The sequence below is a fragment of the Amblyomma mixtum genome, chromosome 10 (genome assembly GCF_055824585.1).
Source record: "Amblyomma mixtum isolate Tamu chromosome 10, ASM5582458v1, whole genome shotgun sequence".
Taxonomy (NCBI): Eukaryota; Metazoa; Arthropoda; class Arachnida; order Ixodida; family Ixodidae; genus Amblyomma; species Amblyomma mixtum.
Genome location: NC_143021.1, coordinates 135,875,436 through 135,896,049, shown reverse-complemented (window position 1 = coordinate 135,896,049; position 20,614 = coordinate 135,875,436). Strand labels below are relative to the sequence as shown.

The following is a 20,614-nucleotide window of genomic DNA, read 5'->3' as shown; positions in this document are numbered from 1 at the left end:
AATGCCGTAAAAGTCGCCCTGTGTGTAGCGGCCATCGAAAAGGAATAATTCTAGTTGTTTTCAAGCTTCTCCACAAGCAATGCCAAAAAACTAGAATTACTATCAGCTCATCGCAGCCACTTTAAACGCGCAATTTCCGGTGAGAAAGATAAATGTGATATAATCATCCCGATTACCTTTAAAATTCGGGAAACCGACGTGTGCTATTCGGTTTTGTAAGGCCTTGGGAGAAAGCTCACGGCCTGTCGAAATTTACTCTCATTAGTTTTGACACAAAGGGAAGCTATCAAGAGGGTTTAATCAATTGTCAATGTATTGCAAAAGCACTTCGCGGCTCTACTGCAACTGAGAGCAATGGTGTTCGCTCCAGTGACGCCAATCAATAACGACTCTCTCGTTAATCTATCCGTGCTTAGTAAAGCTGTACTGACGTTGCGTCTGCTTCCCCGGCCCCGATGGCATCCCTTCGAAAGTGCGCAAGATTCTATTTGAGGAACCTCCTGCCTCCTTATTAGACCAGGTAAACTATACTGTCAAACAGGCTGGCATTCCTTCCGGCTGGAAACTAGGAAAGGCGATCCCTTTTCTTCGAAATCTAGTTGGAAGCTGCGCTTTGAATAAATTTAGGCATTTGGTCGGGCGTTCCGTCTACCGGGCCGGAGAAAAAGCGCCAGTTTCATACTGAAGGCCTTTCGTCGCAATTAAAAGACGCCATATGTGAGAAGTCAGACCCTGAACGCTACCTGCTGACTGGAACTGGGAACTAGCACTCCTGTTGTTTTATTGCGAAAGCAATATTGCTAGTACTTTTCTCCCGTCGGCGGAGGTCGTTCCTTCGCTGTCACGTGGCACGACCACGTGACTGTGTGACCTCACGACCAGAGGAGAGCAGGTGCCCCAATTCGTCTCTTCGGCCGTAGTCGTTCCTTCGCTCGGCGCGGCGGCTACCACGTGACGGCCTCCTCGGCCCGCCGCGTGAGGGCGCTCGCTAGGAGAGGATACATTGGGCGCCGCAGGCGCGCTCCGCTTAGTCACGTCTGAGGAGTTTCACAAGGCGTCGCTGGAGCGACGTGCTGTGCGCAGACGCCGGCGCCGTGCCGAGGAGGCAGATGAAGAAAGAAAAAGGCAAGAGCGGTTGCCTAAGCAACGCGCCTATGCCGCAGAGCCCGGCGGCGTTCTACAAGTTTTTTAGAGCGCAGCTCTTTGGCGTCCGTTCCTGGGTTTCGCGTCGTCGTCGGCGTCGGCCTCGTAACCAGCTCCGCCCCCCTTTCATCCGCAGCTGGGGTTGACTCACTATCGGCGTCAGCGGCATCAGTCAGTCGCTGCTATCGCTTCCCTCCTCCCTTTATCGTGTTGTCCGCTTGCTGCGCGCGCTTCTGCCCCCATCGTTTGCCGCTGGGTGTACACGCCGCCCCCCTCCCCCCTCTTCCTGCTAGTCTCCGGTTGTCAAAGCGCCGGCTCGAACTTAATTCCCTTCTTCGCTCCTCCTCCAATGCAACCCCTGTGCGGTGGCAATCAGAGAGCCAGATCGGTGGCGGCGGATCTGTGTGCACCGCCCGAGCCGAAATTGCCGCTGCCGTTCGCCCTGTGCGGTGGCAATCAGAGAGCCAGATCGGTGGCGGCGGATCTGTATATGTGCACCGTCCGAGCCGAAATTGCCGCTGCCGTTCGCCACTGCTAAATTATCTGCCAGTTCTTTCTGAGCCATGAGCGAGACGACCGATGGAAGTCCTCCGTCTGCTAAAAAAAAAATTCTGTGATAGCGCATACATGTGTTGCTCGATTTCTTTGCCTCAATCTATCGAAAAGTTGAAACAGCTTATTTGCTGCACTCAAATTTCGCATTAGGAAGTAACGTAATCGTCGGTAATTTTTTCTTTCAGTCGCAACAACAAGGCATCCCGCCGAACGGGTGGTGCGTTCCTCCCTTCCTTTACGGTTCGGTTAGGGTGTCCACCGAGATGACAGAAAATTACTGCGCCATTTCCTTTCCTCAAAAAGCCGGTAGCCACGCGTGACCTGTAGACGCGGCGCTCTGCGTTCCTTCAGTTGGAGGCGCTGCGCGCTTTCGCAACCTACCAGGCTTAACCAAAGCTAAGCCCCCGCCAATTTTTTTCCGCACTGAACGCCGCCAAGTCACAGGTGACTTTCAACATTGCCGCCAGCGCTCACTTCATTGTTTTTGCCCAGTCACATTCGCGGCATCTTCGAACGGGGCCACGTTCAGGAATTCTGCGTTTGAGAGCGCTGCTGTCGTGACACGCGAACGCATGTTCGCGGGTGTTCACGTACTTTTTTTAACGCAAGCAAAACTCACCTAGAGCACACAGCACGAAAAATAAATAAGGCTTTTAATCGTATAACATACACAAAGTGAAGAATTAGAGGTCCGTTTTTCGGACGCTCTATGTTTTAGCACCAGAATTCTCGCCGGGAACACTGCAGCTGAAAACTTACGATTATTCGGTTGAATGAAGTTCAAGAACACTTTAGTAGCAAGATAAAATTGGTTGTATTTTCTTCACCTATCTTGCCTAGAGATATTTTTAACCTTTGTCTAAAAATAGGTGGCTCGCCTGGTACAGCATATACACCGACGCCACCGCTCAACGATGGGTTGAAAAAATGCCCCTATAATTTGGCAAAGTAGTGACACATCGCCTCCCTTCCTCCGCTTCCCCCTCTCATTTTGATGCAGAAACGTCTATTTATGCACCAAAAATAGCGTGCAACGCATGCCTGGCGAGGTGCACGTTTAGGCGCCTGACGGCCGCACCCAGCGTGGGTGAGAGTAGACAGAAAGGTGTGTGCGGGGCGCAATTATTCAAAGGCTGGCATTACTTTACGAAGTGTGAGGGGATTCAGGTTGAACGTGTACGCAAAGGATGCACCTGGGGCGTATTCCAGAAGCTGACCATCTTAAGACGACCATTTCACGTCAGTCTGGTCCTCCGTTATTGGTAACTATATAACAGCGGCTTTCAAGCGTCCGTGGAAAGCTACCCGGCCACTGGGTAGAAGCGACCGGACCTCAGCGTTGGCTGCACATCGCAGTCATGCCAGCGGGCAGGTCCGCTCGCCTGCTGGGGACACAGCTCTCACAGCTAACGGCGATGTTGCTCACCAGTGGCTGCATATCGCAGCCAATGCCAGCCAATGGTGGGTTCTGGTCGTCAACTACCCGATGGCGGGGTCACTTTCTACAGACTTTTGAAATCCGCGAGTATTTCTGAGTGACCAATGACAGAGAAGCAGACAGACGTGAAATGGGCATTTTAAAACGGGCGGCCCAACCAACGCCGCCGAACTAACCAACACTGGTGGCGCCACGGTGCAGCGTCACCTAGAAAGTGACTTATTGAGTCTTGGTAGTATTTGGTGAGCCCAACCCCACCAAAAATTCGTTTAGGACTTTTTACCCGTTTTTCGATCGCTTCTTTGTTCTTATTGTGTATCCGCCACGCTTTTGAAGACGAGTCCACTAGTTGGAACAAGTCCACTCACTGAAGGAAGAAGATGATGACCTTGGCGATTTGAACGTGATGATGATGATGTCCTCGGGCTGAATGGCACATACCCACGGCGGGGGATTGGCTATGCACCCTGGCCAATCCCCCGCCGTGGGTATGTGCCATTCAGCCCGAGGACATCATTATCATCATCATCATCAACGTGACTCTGCGAACGTTCACTGAAAGGCAGTCGTCGTGGAGCTCCCGGGAGCCACCGAAGAGATACGAAGACGCGAGAATTAGTACGCCTGCGCCCGTTTTGGTGAGTAAACCAACTCTTTATCGCCATTCCGAGTATAAATGTTTGAGAACGAGAGCTAGAGGAGCTTCCAGATTCATTCATTTCCGTAATAGCATTCCCTAGGGAACATAGCAAAAGCCACACGTTTGTTGAAGTTCTTTGCCGTAGTATGCCTGCCCAGTTAGCGTTGTTTACATAAAGCAGCCGTAGGAGGCACACAGCAAGCCGACTGCCGCAATTTCGGACAGATGTTGCTGTTTTTGCGACTGAGAGAAGGATGAAAAGGAAAGTGCACGGGCATTCCAACCGGCTCCAGCCGAGCCAACGCCGCTGCCACGTGCAGATAGAGGAGAGAGTTAAAACATCAGAGGAAAGAGGAAAAGAAAAGAAAAGACGCGCGTCGCAGCAAAAACCGCGTCCGCCGAAGCGGACGCTGGCTGAAAAAAGTTACCGACGATTACGTTACTTCCTAATGCGAAATTTGAGCGCAGCAAAAAGCTGTTTCACCTTTTCGATAGATTGAGGCAAAGAAATCGAGCAACACATGTATGCGCTATCACAGAGTTTTTTTCTATTTTTCACACGTATTCCTTTAATAAAGATTCCACTAACAGTTCTTGACAGTCATGAATGAAGCTTTGTGGTCGGAGAAATAGACTGATATATGTTCGACTTGGTACACCAATGCTTGATTCTCAAAAACGAGATCTATACAAGTGCCTCGCGAGGTTGTCACAGCCGTGGGACGCGTTACGAGCGAGAGGAACGGGATCTTGTCCCGCATAAATGTTAGAAAATTGCTGTTTGTCTTTATGTCAACATTAAAGTCCCCCACTACTAACATCGGTGTGGATGGATGGACGGTTAATGCGAGTTGCAGGAAGTGCACGACGTCTTTCGTGAGTGCGGTAGGGGCGAAGTAGGCAGCTACTACCAGCAAGCCGTTGGGCAACTTTGCGGCGCACAGTTCGCCAAGTTCATGTGACGTGCCAAACATTTCGACTGGTATTGCAGAGAGACCTGTGCGCAAGTAGATAGCGACTCCCGCCGCTCTGTTGTGGTCTCTGCGAGCACCACAGGAGTATAGGAAATCTATGATTTCGAGAGGCTCTTCGGGATCCATCCAGGTTTCAGCAAAGCAAAGTACAGAGGAATGGCGCAGAATGTGATCGTGGTGTACGTCCTTGGCATGTGCGGCAAGGGAGCGTACGTTAAGAATGTGGTTGTGAATGATGAATCAAGTGCTGCCAGCGAATGACGCGTCCATTGGCTGTCTGCGTGTGTTACTGATGTGTGGTTAACATGTTAAGCTTCGCCTGTAAGAGTGGAACGCGACAGCGTCTTGCAACGCTGCCAGGGGGTCCACAGAACGCCATCGCCAATTCGGCTGTACGCCTTGCTGGACGGTAAATTTATTTTTTGAGGAAAGGAAATGTATCTCTCTCGCATATCTGGGTGGACACCTGCACCTCGCCGTAAGGGGAAGGGTGAAGATGGGAGTGGACGAAGACGCCGTATTAGCTAGACGCGCCTTTGTTCATTCCAAACCATTCAGCTGGCATTACGGAGTGGCTAGCGTGCTCGTATCGCACTCCGGAGACCCTGGTTCGATTCCCCAACTCGACCAATTTCGTTCTCGGTTGTATAGATTTATGCGGTGTAACTAGAAAGGTTAATTAGGCTATTTCATATTTACATTATTGCATTTCTATCCATCGTGTTCTGTCATTAACCTGTCAATTGTTGGAACTGTCTAGGATGTTCGACACAACGTATATGAAACGAGCAACGTCAAACGAGCAACGTCTTACTGAGTGGATCTGATCTCGCTTTGGCGAGCGCGGCTTCGGCCGCTTATCTGACTTTTTAAGGCGGAAGCCTTTAATGTCTCATCGTTGTAAGCAGCAGTTGTCGACAGAAAATGTCACGCTTTTCAATTGGTGGAAACGGTCGTGACGTCACAGTGCGCGAATTTCAAACGGGCCAATTGCACTTTGGCTAGTAACCATACAACCAATTGAAGGGATCGTATAGTGATGCTTTAAGTAAGTTGGTCTGAGCTTAGTTAATTGCTTAATTACCCAATTAGCCTAATTAGCTTTACTAGTCAGGCCATATAAATAAATAAAAGCGATTAAGAAATTGGTCGAGCTCAGGATTCGAACCCCGGTCTTCGGCGTGAGAGACGAGCACGCTATCCACTCCGCCATGCCAGCTCGATGGTTTGGAATGAACAAAGGCGCGTCTAGTGAATACGTTGTCTTCACATACTGCCATCCTCCTCCCTTCCCTTCCGGCGAGGTTTAGATGTCCACCGAGATATGAGAGGCAGATACATTTCCTTTCCTCAAAAACCAATTTACCGACGAGTGAGGCGTACAACAGAATGGGCGATGGCGTTCTATGGACTCCTTGGCAGCGTTGCAAGACGCTGTCGCGTTCCACTCTTAGGGGCGAAGCTTAACATCTTAACCACACATCAGTGACCACACTTTAGGTCAAAAAAGTGCCCCCCTGGATTTTGACGGGTGTCCACCGAGATATGTGAGACAGTTACTGCGTAATTTCCTTTCCTCAAATACAATTTTCATTTTCTTCATTACGGCTCCTCTTTATCTTCTTTCACTCCCACTTCCTCCCTTTCTCTACGGTGCGGTTCAGGTGTCCACCGAGATGACAGAGAATTACTGCGCCCTTTCCTTTCCTCAAAAAGCGTTGCGTTCAAAGGGCAAGGCATCGCGCCGAACGGGTGGTGGCGTTCCGTGGACTCCCTGGCAGCGCTACAACGCGCTGTCGCGTTCCACTCCTAGAGGCGAAGCTTAAGCGTCATTAATTAGTAGTTAATTAGTATTCAGGCATTAATCAGTAATTAACCATTAATTAGTGGTTTGTCATCACTTAGTAATTAGTACTCAAATATGTGACGCCACCAGTGCCACAGAAACAGCGAAGGTGGTGCGGAGAACGCTTCCGCCTCTACCCACTTTAGACAGTCAAAGTGCCCCCTGAATTTTTCAGGAGCGTCCGCTCCGGCGGACGCAGTTGTTGCTGCGACGCGCGTCTTTTCTTGCCTTTTCTCTTTCCTCTGATCTCTTACCTCTCCTCTATCTGCACGTTGGCAGCGGTGGTGGCTTGGCTAGAGCCAGTAGCAGGCCCGTGCAATTTCTTTTAGAGCGCAGCTCTTTGGCGTCCGTTCCTGGGTTTCGCGTCGGCGTCGGCGTCGGCGTCGGCCTCGTAACCAGCTCCGCCCCCAATGTCACGCTTTTCAATTGGTCGAAATGCTCGTGACGTCACAGTGCGCGAATTTCAAATGGGGCCAATTGTACTTTGGCTAGTAACCATGCAACCAATCAAAGGGATCGTATAGTGATGCTGCAACTAAGTTGGACTGAGTTTAGTTAATTGCTTAATTAATCAATTAGCCTAATTAATATAGAGGAGAATGAAGATGTCAGAAGAAAAGAAAAGAAAGACGCGCGCCGGAGCGACAACAGCGTCCGCGGAAGGAGACGCTGCTGGGAAAAAACAGATAAGTACGAAGCCGCGTTCCCTCCACCACCAGCACTTCCCCACTCAGTAAGACGTTGCTCGTTTCATATACGTTGTGTCGAACATCCTAGACAGTTCCAACAATTGACAGGTTAATGACAGAACACGATGGATAGAAATACAATAATATAAATATGAAATAGCCTAATTAACCTTTCTAGTTAGACCGCATAAATCAATAAAACCGAGAACGAAATTGGTCGAGTTGGGGAATCGAACCAGGGTCTCCGGAGTGCGATACGAGCACGCTAGCCACTCCGTAATGCCAGCTGAATGGTTTGGAATGAATAAAGGCGCGTCTAGCTAATACGGCGTCTTCGTTCACTCCCATCTTCCCCCTTTCCCTTACGGCGATGTGCAGGTGTCCACCCAGATATGCGAGAGAGATACATTTCCTTTCCTCAAAAAATAAATTTACCGTCCAGCAAGGCGTACAGCCGAATTGGCGATGGCGTTCTGTGGACTCCCTGGCAGCGTTGCAAGACGCTGTCGCGTTCCACTCTTACAGGCGAAGCTTAACATGTTAACCACACATCAGTAACACACGCAGACAGCCAATGGACGCGTCATTCGTTGGCAGCACTTGATTCATCATTCACAACCACATTCTTAACGTACGCTCCCTTGCCGCACATGCCAAGGACGTACACCACGATCACATTCTGCGCCATTCCTCTGTACTTTGCTTTGCTGAAACCTGGATGGATCCCGAAGAGCCTCTCGAAATCATAGATTTCCTATACTGCTGTGGTGCTCGCAGAGACCACAACAGAGCGGCGGGAGTCGCTATCTACTTGCGCACAGGTCTCTCTGCAATACCAGTCGAAATGTTTGGCACGTCACATGAACTTGGCGAACTGTGCGCCGCAAAGTTGCCCAACGGCTTGCTGGTAGTAGCTGCCTACTTCGCCCCTACCGCACTCACGAAAGACGTCGTGCACTTCCTGCAACTCGCATTAACCGTCCATCGATCCACACCGATGTTAGTAGCGGGGGACTTTAATGTTGACATAAAGACAAACAGCAATTTCCTAACACTTATGCGGGAGAACATCCCGTTCCTCTCGCTCGTAACGCGTCCCACGGCTGTGACAACCTCGCGAGGCACTTGTATAGATCTCGTCTTTGAGAATCAAGCATTGGTGTACCAAGTCGAACATATATCAGTCTATTTCTCCGACCACAAAGCTTCCTTCATGACTGTCAAGAACTGTTAGTGGAATCTTTGTTAAAGGAATACGTGTGAAAAATAAAAAAAAAACTCTGTGATAGCGCATACATGTGTTGCTCGATTTCTTTGCCTCAATCTATCGAAAAGGTGAAACAGCTTATTTGCTGCGCTCAAATTTCGCATTAGGAAGTAACGTAATCGTCGGTAATTTTTTTCATCCTTCTCTCAGTTACAACAACAACAACAACACTTACTGAGTGGTCAAGTGCGTGGTGGTGGTGGGAACGCGGCTTCGTACTTATCTGTTTTTTTTTTCAGCAGCGTCTCCTTCCGCGGACGCTGTTGTCGCTGCGGCGCGCGTCTTTCTTTTCTTTTCTTCTGACCTCTTCATTCTCCTCTATATTAATTAGGCTAATTGATTAATTAAGCAATTAACTAAACTCAGTCCAACTTAGTTGCAGCATCACTATACGATCCCTTTGATTGGTTGCATGGTTACTAGCCAAAGTACAATTGGCCCCATTTGAAATTCGCGCACTGTGACGTCACGAGCATTTCGACCAATTGAAAAGCATGACATTGGGGGCGGAGCTGGTTACGAGGCCGACGCCGACGACGACGACGACGCGAAACCCAGGAACGGACGCCAAAGAGCTGCGCTCTAAAAATGTTTGGCGTTGGCGCACTCCTGCTTAAGCCTCACAACTGAGATGTGGAGAGAAGCGGTGATTTGGGGTGGAGGAAGAGGAAGAGAAAATGGCAATATCTGGGCGGAGTAGTCGGAGAGGAGCAGGGAAGGAGAGGAAGAGTACGGTCAGCTGATCGGGAAAGAGAGGAGCGTTGTGAGAGGAAGAGTAAAGAGCTAGCGTGGCGACCAGGGAGAGGGAGTCGAGACACCGAAAGGACAGACCGATACAACACCTACTCGGAATTCCAGATCCGGCGTCACATGCCACATTCGTGGCTGCCCGACATTGTGTTAAACTTAGAAAAGCGCAAATAAAAGACAGGGAGATAGAAGAAGCACACAGGACACAAGCGTTTGTCCTCTGTGCTTCTTCTTTTATATCCGTGTCTTTAAATTGCACTTTGCTAAGTTTAAAATGTATTACCAACTCGCCCAACTTTCTGCACTGCTTGAAGTCCGACGTTGTGGTGGTGGCGGTTATTTAGGGGTATTCTTGGGAGAGTATACTGGACGCGGGTTATGCTACCCTCGGTTGTAGGATCCCTCTTGTCATCTAGGGGAGGGGGAAAGGAGATGTGGAGGGGTTGTTGAGAGGGGGGTGCAGCCAGCGTCGACTTCGTTGCTGCTTGCTGCTGTCATGGTCCAGGTCCTAGGATTCACAGCTCTAGGGGGCCGCAGGTCTAGGGGGGCACAGATCCAGGCGGGGAGGGGGGGGGGGGGGCGTAGGCCTAGAGCTGGGCGTTGATGCCGGTCTCCTCGAGGTATACCAATAGGACGAGGTGGACGGGGAGGTGGGTTCGAGCCGGGAACAGGAGCTGGTCCTCCGTGTCGGCTGACAGTCCGAAAGCCCGGTAACCTGCTAGAGACGGCGACGGTGCAGATCAAATGTTGGGCATGCACACAGGAAGTGTCCCAAAGTGCCTGCATCACCGCACGATGCGCAAGCAGGGGAGGGTGTCAGGCCCAAGACGAACTTGCTCTTTGGCGTCCAGGAGCAGCCGATGCAGAGTCGCAGCAGAAGGGCTCGTTCCCGGCGAGGGATCTTGTCGGAAAGTCGGTGGAAGGGCCGGTATGCAGCGATGCACCTGTCGGGGTGGCTTAACCACCTGCTCGAGTAGCGGACGGGTAAAGTCGTGGCGGTTATTTCGTAGTCACAGACAGCCTGTTGCTGTGGGCTGCTCTGCACAAAAGTGTCGGCATCCTTGTAGCCTTGATAGCCGGCATGGGCAGGTAGCCAGTGGAGAGACGTCTGGCGACATCAAGGGCGTGAAGCTGGGAACGAAGGACGCGGGTCGAGGTCTGGGAGATGTTGGGCTTGCTCAGGAGCTCGAGGGCTCGTCGAGAATCACACAGGTCAATAACGGGGCCAGGAAGGTCTATAACCTTCTGTGGAGCTGCCCGAGAAGGAGAGCCTGCATGTCCGGGTCTGCTCCGAGTGGGGCACCGTCAGAGTCACTGCCCCGTGCACAGCGGTGAACCGAGCTGTCGGTTTAGAAGAGGGTTGAACATTTGCACTCATTCGGGAAGATTGCGGTGCTATAGCGGAGTGCGGTAGGAGGCGAGCGGCGTTTGGTCACTCCATCAAGGCCCAGGATATTCAGCAGGGAAGGGAGGATCGGGCGCCCCGAGGGAGTGCCAAGTGTCTCCACATGGGATGTAGACAGCTTCCCCATCCTGGAGTTGGGGTTGCTTTGCAGACGCTAACGGAGGGCCCCACCGTCTGGAACGTGGGAGAGCGGGTCCATGTGCATCAGGCCTCTTTGGAGCAGCAGGGAGCACAGCGCATGGACGCCCGCATCTGCCAGGATGGCCAGTGCCTGCGATCACTGTGGGCGATGAATTGATCTACTGCGGGAGAGTCACGTGATTAGGGCGGGTAGGCCGGAGGGGGACAAGAGGCAATACATGCTGGATGGCTGATGTGGGCGTTGCCTGAAACAGTCGGATGGCCCAGGTGGGGTGCAGCCGTTGTATCGGGCGAGGAGGCGTTGCGCTGCTCGGTCAACACAATCCAGTTGGCCAGGAGGGCCTTGCCAGCAGGGATCCAGGTGAGCCAATGGTCGGTAGTGAGGCCGAGGAACTTCCCCTAGGATTTCCAAGGGAGGTCAGTCCAATTGATGTTGACTGTAGCAATCTGAGCCGTGGCTCGTGCTCCCCTCAGATTGACGAACAGGGCCTTGCACTTGGTGGCTGAGATTGACAGCCCCTTGGTCACCAGGAACTTCTGCATCCCACTGAGAGCACGCTGGAGCAGCTGTCTAGCTGAGGTGATCTTCCTCCTCCGTTCTCGAACCCAGAGAACCACATCGTCCGCGCATACAGAGCAGAGAACCTTGTGGCAGTTACCTTGCTGGATGGAGATGGGGAGGCCTGCCATGACCAGGTTGAACAGCAAGGGGCTGAGGACCGATCCCTTGAGGTACCCCGGAGGTGATGAGGTGGAAAGTGCTATGGTGGCCCCTACCCGTACCTGCAAAAAAGCATCGAATAAAAAGGAGGTAATGAAGCGTCGTAGGTTTCCCGTCACCCCCGGCTCGTCCAGTTCCGTGTCGATGATGCTGTAAAGCAGACAATCGAATGCCGACTGGGCGTCCAAGAGGACGTCTCCATGATGCTTCGTCTCCGAGCGGGAGGCCTTCACATCCGCGATAGAGTATGCTGTGCATTGATGCCTCCAAAACCCTGTCTGGTTCTCGGGGAGGAAACTGGCGACCTCTGCGATCCAGGTCAGCCGCTAGAGGGCCACCCACTCTGTTGTCTTACAGGCGGCGGAGGTCAGCGAGATGGTCCGTAGCAAGAGAGCTCCCTGGATGGCTATCTGGGCTTGAGCATGAGGGCCATGAGGCTGTGATACAACACGTCGGTAAGGTGCCACCTGTCCAGATGTCGTTGAACACGACCAGCAGGCGAGCTTTTATTGCGAAAGCAATACTACTTGTACTTTCACGCTTTTGCCGTGCCGCGGCCGGTGACCACCATCGTGCCGCGGCGGTGACCACCATTGACCTTCATTTCACCTTGATTGCATGATATTGGATTAGATTGAATTAGATTGGATTGGATTGGATTGGATTAGATTAGATTTGATTGAAATGGATTGGATTGGATTGGATTGCATTGGTTTGGATTACATTACATTGGATTGCATTGGATTGTATTGAATTGGATTGGATTGGATTGCATTGGATTGGAGTAGATTGGATTGTGGGGGATTGCATTGAATTGCATTGGATTGGATTGGTTTGGATTGAATTGCCTTGGATAGCATTACATTGCATTGGCTTGGATTGAAGTGGATTGGATTGGAGTGGATTGTATTGGATGGGATTGGATTGGTTTGTATTGGAATGGATTGGATTGGATAGGATTGGATTGTATAACCGATGCATCACCACAAGTCTAACCATAAGCACCACCACCAGCTAAACTACCAGCTGCACCATGGCATAGGTACGGATATTGCTTTCGCAAATACCGGGCTTAACCAAGCTAAGCCACAGCGAATGTTTTTTTCTGGGGCATCCAGGTTCCGAAACATCTGCAACGTGAGCCCGTCTGCCACAGGAGCGCTCTTCTTTTTGGACCGGTTGAGGGTCCTGTAGAGCTCGTTGTTGGTGATCGGTTCGTTGCACAGCGTGGTCGCACATACAGAGCGTGGAGGCACGGGAGGGCAGCATTGTGTTGTCTGGGTATGGGGGGAGGGGGGCAGCGAGAGGCTACGGCCCGGTTTGGCTGCCTTGGAGAAGTGGTCGGCCAGCTGCTCCGCCAGTGCCCGATAATGCACTCCTCAGTCGATGGCCGCTCCGCGCTCCGGTTGGTGCCGACCTGAAGCAGGGACCGCAGAAAGCGCCAGGCTGTTGCCCACTGCCGGACAGACCGGATGGAGTGGCAGTTGCCATCCCAGTCTTCCCGAGCACGGCGGTTGGCCTGGAGACGGCAGAAAGCGTCGGTCCGTCTACTTAAGGCAGGTAGTGACCGCACATCCGGACCATGAGAATTGACTAAGTAGGATAAGAAAGGGGCTGAGCGGGTTAGGCTGGTTCTCTAAGATCATGAATGCAAATTTGGCAGCATCCCTCAGGAGAAAAAGATATGTCAGCTGTATTCTACCTAGCGGCAGAAGAAATCCAGGTGATGTCATCACTGGTTGACCTCAATGGGGTGGCAGTATTCCCGAATACATTCACCGAAAGTTTGACGAAGCATTCGTCATACAGCATTCCGGGTGGTATCTTTGCGTTTCTCTTTGTATATAGGTTCAATATTTTAATCAATCTGGAGGCTAGCTTGCGACAGATGTTCCGTCGAATGATTTAAGCACCATCAATTGCATGCTTTCCGAGACATTTTTTTTCTTACTGTGCGGTTTAGGTGTCCACCGACATGTCGAGGTGTGACGTTGGATTCTAGCTTTCAACAGGGGTTCAGAGCGGACTTAAGTACCTTCAGTTGCATGCTTTAAGGCGCGGGTAAGGTCTCCATCGCGATGTCGAAATTTTAGAGCTACTGCACCCTTTCCTCAAAAATCTTTCCTTTCCCAAAAACATGATTTTGCATTCCTCCACGTAAGCAGATTTAGTGTCCTTAGAGTTTTTGTGCTAACAAGAACTTGCTTGTTTTTGTTTACTTTCGTTTCGACAGGCGGAGAGCGACAGCACTTGAAGACTCCGAACACGCCTAGCTCGGAAACCTCAAACATGACCCGTGTTGTACAATACCGGAGAGTGGCCCGTGGAAGTGCTCAGTCTTGCAACAGCGAAGCCCCTGGGGTGGCAGCAGAAAGCGACCACGAGACATTACTAGCTAGCCTAGATGGATATTCTGCAAGGCGGAAGACCTCGCCTTCTGCTGCACCGACTCCGCCGCAAAATATAAACAGCCCAGAAGAGGATGCATCCTGTGAGAGAAGTTATTTTTATGGCCTTGAATTTGAAGACATCGTACCGCAACGCTTGCAGGGGCTCGGAGTGGCCAGTGGAAATGCTCAGTCTAGCAATAGCGACGAGCCTGAGGCGGCAGTAGAAAGCGGCGACAAGACATTTATTTCTATATTTGATGAATTTTCTGCAAGAAGGACGCCCTCAACATCTCCGGCGCGCTGTCCGCAGCAGATTATAGACAACCCCGAAGAGAATTCATTCTGTGACAGCAGTTCTTTTTATGGCATTTCCTTTGAAACGAGCGCACCGCAAACCCTGCAGGAGCCCGGGTGCGTTGTTTCTCATTTCCGCAACTCGGAGGATCGAACCCTGTTTTGGCCAGACTGTTTGGAATTCAGGAGTGATCCTGAGAGGTGCAGCCATTTGGTTTCTGTGAAAATATCAGATCGTTCAGCTGGGGCTTCACGCGACAGAAATGGTGTGACCCGTGCAGGCAACAGCCAGTGCCAAGAGGAGGTAAATGAGCGCTCTCACCAGGACACTGAGTATGGAGTTTCTGGTCGGCCTAATAACGGCACTGGTGATATAAAAGATGCACTCGGCGTTCGAAATTGTAGTGAGGAACCGCGGACGCCCCAGGTTTATGATGCATCCCCGATAACAATTGATAGCAGTGACGATGAAGCTTGTTTCGTTGTTGAAGCGAACAGTCTCGCAACAGATGCCCAATTTACCATTCCTAGCGTGCAGCATGCCAGCCCAGGCATTTGACTTTAACGCCCAAACTCTTCCAGGCCAGCCGCTGCTCAAGTACATATCGAATGCATCGGGCCATTTTCCATGTGTCTATCCTTGCGCCTGTGTGTGTGTCCCCTATCTTGCCCATGTTTGTTTTGTGTGCAACATTTCCAGCCACTATGAGTGACAAACACCGCCAAAACGCAGCGATGCTGTACTACATCGTTAATGAATCGGGCCTTTTTCATGTGCTTATCTTCGCGCCTGTGTGTCTCTCCGTTCTTATTATTGTTTGTTGTCTGCGCGAAATTTTTAGCGCTATGAGCAACGAACCCACTCGAAACGCAGCGGTGATAAATTATATTTCTAATAAATCGGACACTTTTCTATTTGTTTGTCTGTGCGCCTGTTTGTGACATTTTTCTTGTCCATAATTGTTGTGTGAAAAATTTCCAGCCACTATGAGCAACCAACTCGCTCAAAACACTGCGATGCTGCTATCAGGTGCCACCACATGGTCTGGTAGTCGAAATGCCAAGCATAGCCTAGGGATGTCCGACCTGGGCACTTACGGTAGAGGTGCGAAAGTGCGTGCGCCTGTAGAAGGCATTCTTCGCAGCCGTTCGCACGACCGTAACGAAGGTAGCCTTTGACATAAATCGGAAGTGTGCGACGTGCCACGCTAACCAGATGAAAGAAAGCAGTCACCTGGGAGACAACAAACCAATCAGTATCTTTTCCGGATACCAGCAGCTATGACAATCAATTTGCTGAAATAGAATTTGCGCTTTTATTTACCACCCTTAAAATATTTGTGGCTTTCACAATACTGCTGAACCTCTACTTTTTATGGAAAATGAAAAAAAAACCATGGTTCACTCTTGAGCTCCGTGGCCTAGAATGACATTTACCCGAAGACAACAGTCACCTCTGAGTCCAAGTTGTCACTTGGCACAAATGCGCGTGCACTCATTGGCGTCTCTTAGGATTCTAACGCGCAATACACTTCACCGGCTGCGGCAGCTCATGACGCTGAAGACGATACATTTCTGCGTGAAGCAAGATCTCGTAGACATCTGTCGCCCCCGAGTACAGGTGCGAGTGCGCTTACTGAGGTCTGTAAATATGGAATATTTTTCAAATTAAATGGATTCGGAGCTTTTTGTAAGCCGCGTCAAATATGTCTCAGGCGGCCAGAATAGCACAACCTTCAGTTTCTGCTCAGGGAAAAATTAAGCGCGCTGCAACCTTGAGTTCCTCTGTCGTGCATGATATCTGCAAGGAGCAAGGCGAGTTATTCCAGTTTCAATATTTGGCCCCTACTGCCGACACGGGAGACCTGTGGGAAGTCTTCCACGTCACTGACACGTAAGAAGCCAGAGAGGCCGTTGATGAAAATCAGTGCAATACATATACTGATGGAGCAAACCCACCGGGATCTCCAACACCTACTACTCCAGACCTGTGTGCGCTACTTTCTAGTATCTGATGAGAACATTTTCAATAAATTGGATTCTGAGGTCTTTGAACAGAAAAGTGATAATGCTTGTGACATTGATAGAGAAGCCGAACAGCTAGATGCTGTAGTGGACGAAATCAAGGGCGTTGGTAACGTAATCTCTGGTTTTAAAGACGACCTTTGCGGGACGACAACAGCAATTATTCTTCAAGAGTTCATGTTGGCACCTACTCTAGGCGCATGTGAAGTAGGTTACGAATTCCAAGATGTTTATTTACAAGATGCTAAATCGACTGCAGCAGCTGATTCAGATGATTCCAGGGCATGTGCTCGAGAAGAAGAATCGGCAAGACGCCCGACGCCACGAACGTACAGGTGCTAGAGTACCTTTTAGATCTGATGGACATGAACCCGAGAAATTAGTTCTCAGAAAACAGCATCCAATGCATCCGCGGCCGCGTACTGCAGGCGCGCGTACGTCACCTGGCCTTCCTGAGGGTGCTGATGCACAAGCTGCTGTGCCGGCTGCAACAACTAAAGATAAAGAGCCAATTGTATTAATTCTTGAAACGCAGCTTCTTAGCATACACCGAATTTCAACTCACACCGGTCAGATCCGGGGCCGCTGACTCCTTCATTGTCGGGCAACTCAGTACAACAGCTAAGCGCAGAACAGAGGGAAAAGACATTTACAGTCCACTTTAAACAGTGCTTGGTCACTGTGAAGGTTCCGTGAGCAGATCTGTGACGCCATCTTGGTTGCTACCTCACCGTGTGAATTAGAAGGGGAAGTAATGGTCACCAAATACGGCTCAACATCTCCAATTTCTCCGTCCTGCTCGTCCGTGTCAGTGCTCACCGAAGGCAAGTTCATTAATTCTGATCATAAACTACATGTTTCCATTTCCTTGTCAACAGTTTCACTGGTTTCACTGAGCGAAGACGAAACAGTAAGCAGACTCCGAAGATTGCTTCGAAATTCTCCCTTCTCAAAAACTCTTGTTAAGGGCGGAGGCTTAATGGAGGATTCCCAAACTGTCCTGCCTCTATCGAGCTCTTCACAGTGTGCACCCAGTGAAAGTGCGGCAGCTGGCTGCCGAGGAAACCTGGGTCCAATACCACCTGTATAGGCCTCTGAGATATCTGCACTGAGTGTAAGGGAGAGAGCTTACTCTCCGGAAGAACGAGCTGCAGTCCCTTCTCCGAAGGACGCCTTAGAACCTGCATCAGAGGGTAAGGAGGAAGGAGATTTATTGAATGCATATTCGAAAATGTTGTAACACATATTTACAAATGCACATGTCATATCGCTTCAACCGAACGTGACCTGTAATTAACGAAAAAAACGCGCAACGGCATCAGCGGCACGGTGTCTATGAGGAAGTGTCCCCTGCCACAAGTGAGAGCACACTTATACATGCAAAGTTTCTTGGCCATGATGTTCTTGCAGTTAAGGGCAGTTAAGGGCGATTTCCATTCCCCACACTTCTCAGGCACAGCTGGAAATCTTTGCAACAAGTACACGCTGCACATACACGCACATCTCTTGCAATGATGCGCGGCGCAGTTTTCATGCATCAGATGCTTGCGTTTACGTCGGTTGTTCTCTCAGCCAACGACGGCGCAGTGCTTCCCCGGCCATTTGTTGTTGTACATCGTTGCTACTCACACGAACCACTCATTAACGACCCGGTCAAACGGCACGCAGAAATTAACACTCACAGTCCCCTGGATGGCAGCTCCGCAGCCCACGCCGAGAGATGGTGCCTGGTGTCGAGAGTAGCAGCGCGGCTGCAGTCTGTGTGCGAGGATAAAAGATTAGGACAAGATTCTTTTACCCTCGCACGAAGGCCGCGAGCGCGCTTCAACTCTCGACACCAGTCGCCATCTGCCGACAAGAGCGGCGCGGTGGACTGCAGGTCACGCCAGCGCCTGGTGTAGGAGACGTCTTTACGAGTCCTTTGCTTCCGTCATTGAAGCGCTCCATCACCTAACGTATGTAGGTGTGTGCTGTGCATCACTACAGTCATTTTCCCTCTACCAAACTGTACTGCGGTTATCTGACGCGAATTGTTGCCCGCTAAGATTATATACGACAGTAGTCAACCAGGTTAGGGTGCCGACTGGAAACGGTACTTAGCAGATTTCTGTGCTGGGGTGTCGTTTGTTGCCGACTTTAACGTGCGCTAGCATCGGCAATAATTTTGGAATAAGAAGGTATATTTATTGGTTTAACTGGATGGTGCAGCGATGTGCAAGCGGATCGACCAGCTGCAGACTGAAGGTCCTGCAGGCGAGGCGCGTGTCCTCGATGAGCAGCACGTCTTCACCATCCATGCGTGCGCTTGCTTTTGTTCCCATTCAACACATTCCGTGCACAGGAATGTAAGCATGACCGCTGCCAATTTAAGTTGTTATTTTGCGCACGCATGTCAAAAAGATCGCGGGGTAAAGGGCTGACAGTGGTACCTTTCTGCTGTTGGTAGCTGCCTGAATCACAGCAAGATATACATGGTTTTATTACATTCTATGGCACTTGGCCAATGGGCTACGCGACAATGTCACACGCGCCGAGAGCTTCCGATAAAATAGACGCGACTACGGGCCCCAATATTCGTGAAAGCTTCCTTCTGTGCTAGTATTTATTAAAGCTTTGATAAATTAAGCGGAAATATGTTTTTATCCACCAGATAGACTAAAATGCGCGTAAATATGCGCCAGATCGCGAAGTTTGTTTCCTATTGGCCCTGCGACTCAGTTGAACTCACAACAATAATTTGTTGACGCAAATGGCGGACCACCATGCAGGTGACAACAAAGCCTTTTTTTGTGGGTGCTTTGTGGCCGGCAGGAAGGATTAAGTCCGCATTGCAACTGGAACTGCATGCTAGAGGTGCACCTAGTGCTTGATATTAAGCAAACATTTTCCTCTCCGATGGAGCACTAATGACGGTGGCGACAGCACGAGCGGGTGCTAAGTATCGGCATAATTTAACGAGAATGTTGAACTATATATTATGACATCCGGCCATCCCATCTAGCGCGCACCCCATTCTGAAGGCGTAATGGGAAAAGTTCCCACTCCTGCCGACGGCTTGGCGGCATGGCTTGGAGAAGGGCATACATCGGAAGGTGCACGTGTACAATCAGACGTCAGCTTCGCTCTAAAATGTGTTTGCAGCCAGAGGAAACCGCAAGAAAATCAAGGTTCGTCGCTGTACATCCTTAAATCAGGTTTACGGAGTTCACGTTGTTTTTTTGTACCATAATACGATCGAGACGCAGCTAAGGCTTCGTTGATGCATGACTACATTTGGGAAATTGGTTTTTGAGGAAAGGAAATGGCGCAGTATCTGTCTCACATATCTCGGCGGACACCTAAACCGCGCCGTAACGGAAGGGAGGAAGGTGGGAGTGAAAGAGAAAGAGAAAGAGGTGCCGTAGTGGAGGGCTTCGGAATAATTTCGACCACCTGGGGATCTTTAACGTGCACTGACATGGCACAGCACACGGGCGCCTTTTGCGTTCCGCCTCCATCGAAACGCGGCCGCCGCGGTCGGCTTCGAACCCGGGTACTCCGGCTCGGTAGACGAGCGCCTTACCACTGAGCCACCGCAGCCGGTGACTTCATGTGCCGCATTGCACGTGTCTTGAAATATCTTCTCTGGCGGGTGCACTGCCGCTGTGCCTAAACGTTGCCCCTAGCTCGCTTTCCTTTTTTTTATCTCTCTTTTTCTTTTCCCTTGAAAAAAAAAATACTGTTTCAGAGCCTACCTTTAAACGTGGCCCCTGACCGTCTTCTGGGTCTTTCTTTTGAGGTGCATTTTGTCTAGCCTCGTACTGGACAAATTATATACTCGAGGCCCTTCCACGCATGGCTTTTCTTTTTTTTACATTTCGTACCTGCAAGCGAACATGAGTGGTGTTGAGACTAGGCTTCCCAGTCCTCAAGTGCCGTTTCTGAAGGGCTCTGCTACTTTCACTCATGTGTTATGTATTATCGCGTTGTTCAAATCACTTCGATTCAGACAAAACATTATTTTGGTAATCAGGGACTTTGGAGTCATGAATAATTTCTTGTATTTTCAGGCAGATGGCACATTGCTGCGTGCCATGCTGCAAATTCAGCACAAAAAAATGCTTGGCTTAAGCTTCCACGAATTGCCATTTGATGAAACTCGCCGGCACGATGGCTGAAAGCTATAGCGAGGAAAGATTTTACTCCGGCTGATATGTGCGCGAGTAGTGTCGTCTGCTCGTTGCACTTCTCGAGCAATGACTACCGTTCTGAATCTGTAAAGATCGGGCGTCTTAAGCGGACGGCTGTCCCAGTATTTTTCCTTTATACCCAAGCTATATGCAGCCGCAGATAGCAA

The 20,614-nt window shown here is 50.4% G+C and overlaps 1 protein-coding gene and 1 pseudogene across 2 annotated transcripts; both read left to right on the top strand.

Moving 5' to 3' along the window:
• The window catches only part of LOC149327031 (uncharacterized), a 58,355-nt pseudogene extending 47,350 nt beyond the window's left edge, over positions 1-11,005 (top strand).
• On the top strand, positions 3,656-15,170 carry LOC149327030 (uncharacterized). Of its 2 annotated transcripts, XM_089562429.1 has the most exons (3): positions 3,665-3,774; positions 11,927-12,024; positions 13,803-15,170. In XM_089562429.1, the coding sequence occupies exon 3, from the start codon at positions 13,859-13,861 to the stop codon at positions 14,810-14,812; it is 954 nt and encodes a 317-aa protein (XP_089418555.1). In that variant the 5' UTR covers positions 3,665-3,774; positions 11,927-12,024; positions 13,803-13,858; the 3' UTR covers positions 14,813-15,170. The 2 variants fall into 2 exon arrangements, with proteins under 2 accessions (XP_089418554.1, XP_089418555.1); XM_089562428.1 differs by lacking the exon at positions 11,927-12,024 and having other exon boundaries at positions 3,656-3,774.
• The last annotated feature ends 5,444 nt before the right edge of the window (positions 15,171-20,614 follow it).

Bases quoted from the DNA above. Each gene is read 5' to 3' on its own strand.
- LOC149327030 (XM_089562428.1), top strand. From the start codon at position 13,859: ATGACCCGTGTTGTACAATACCGGAGAGTGGCCCGTGGAAGTGCTCAG.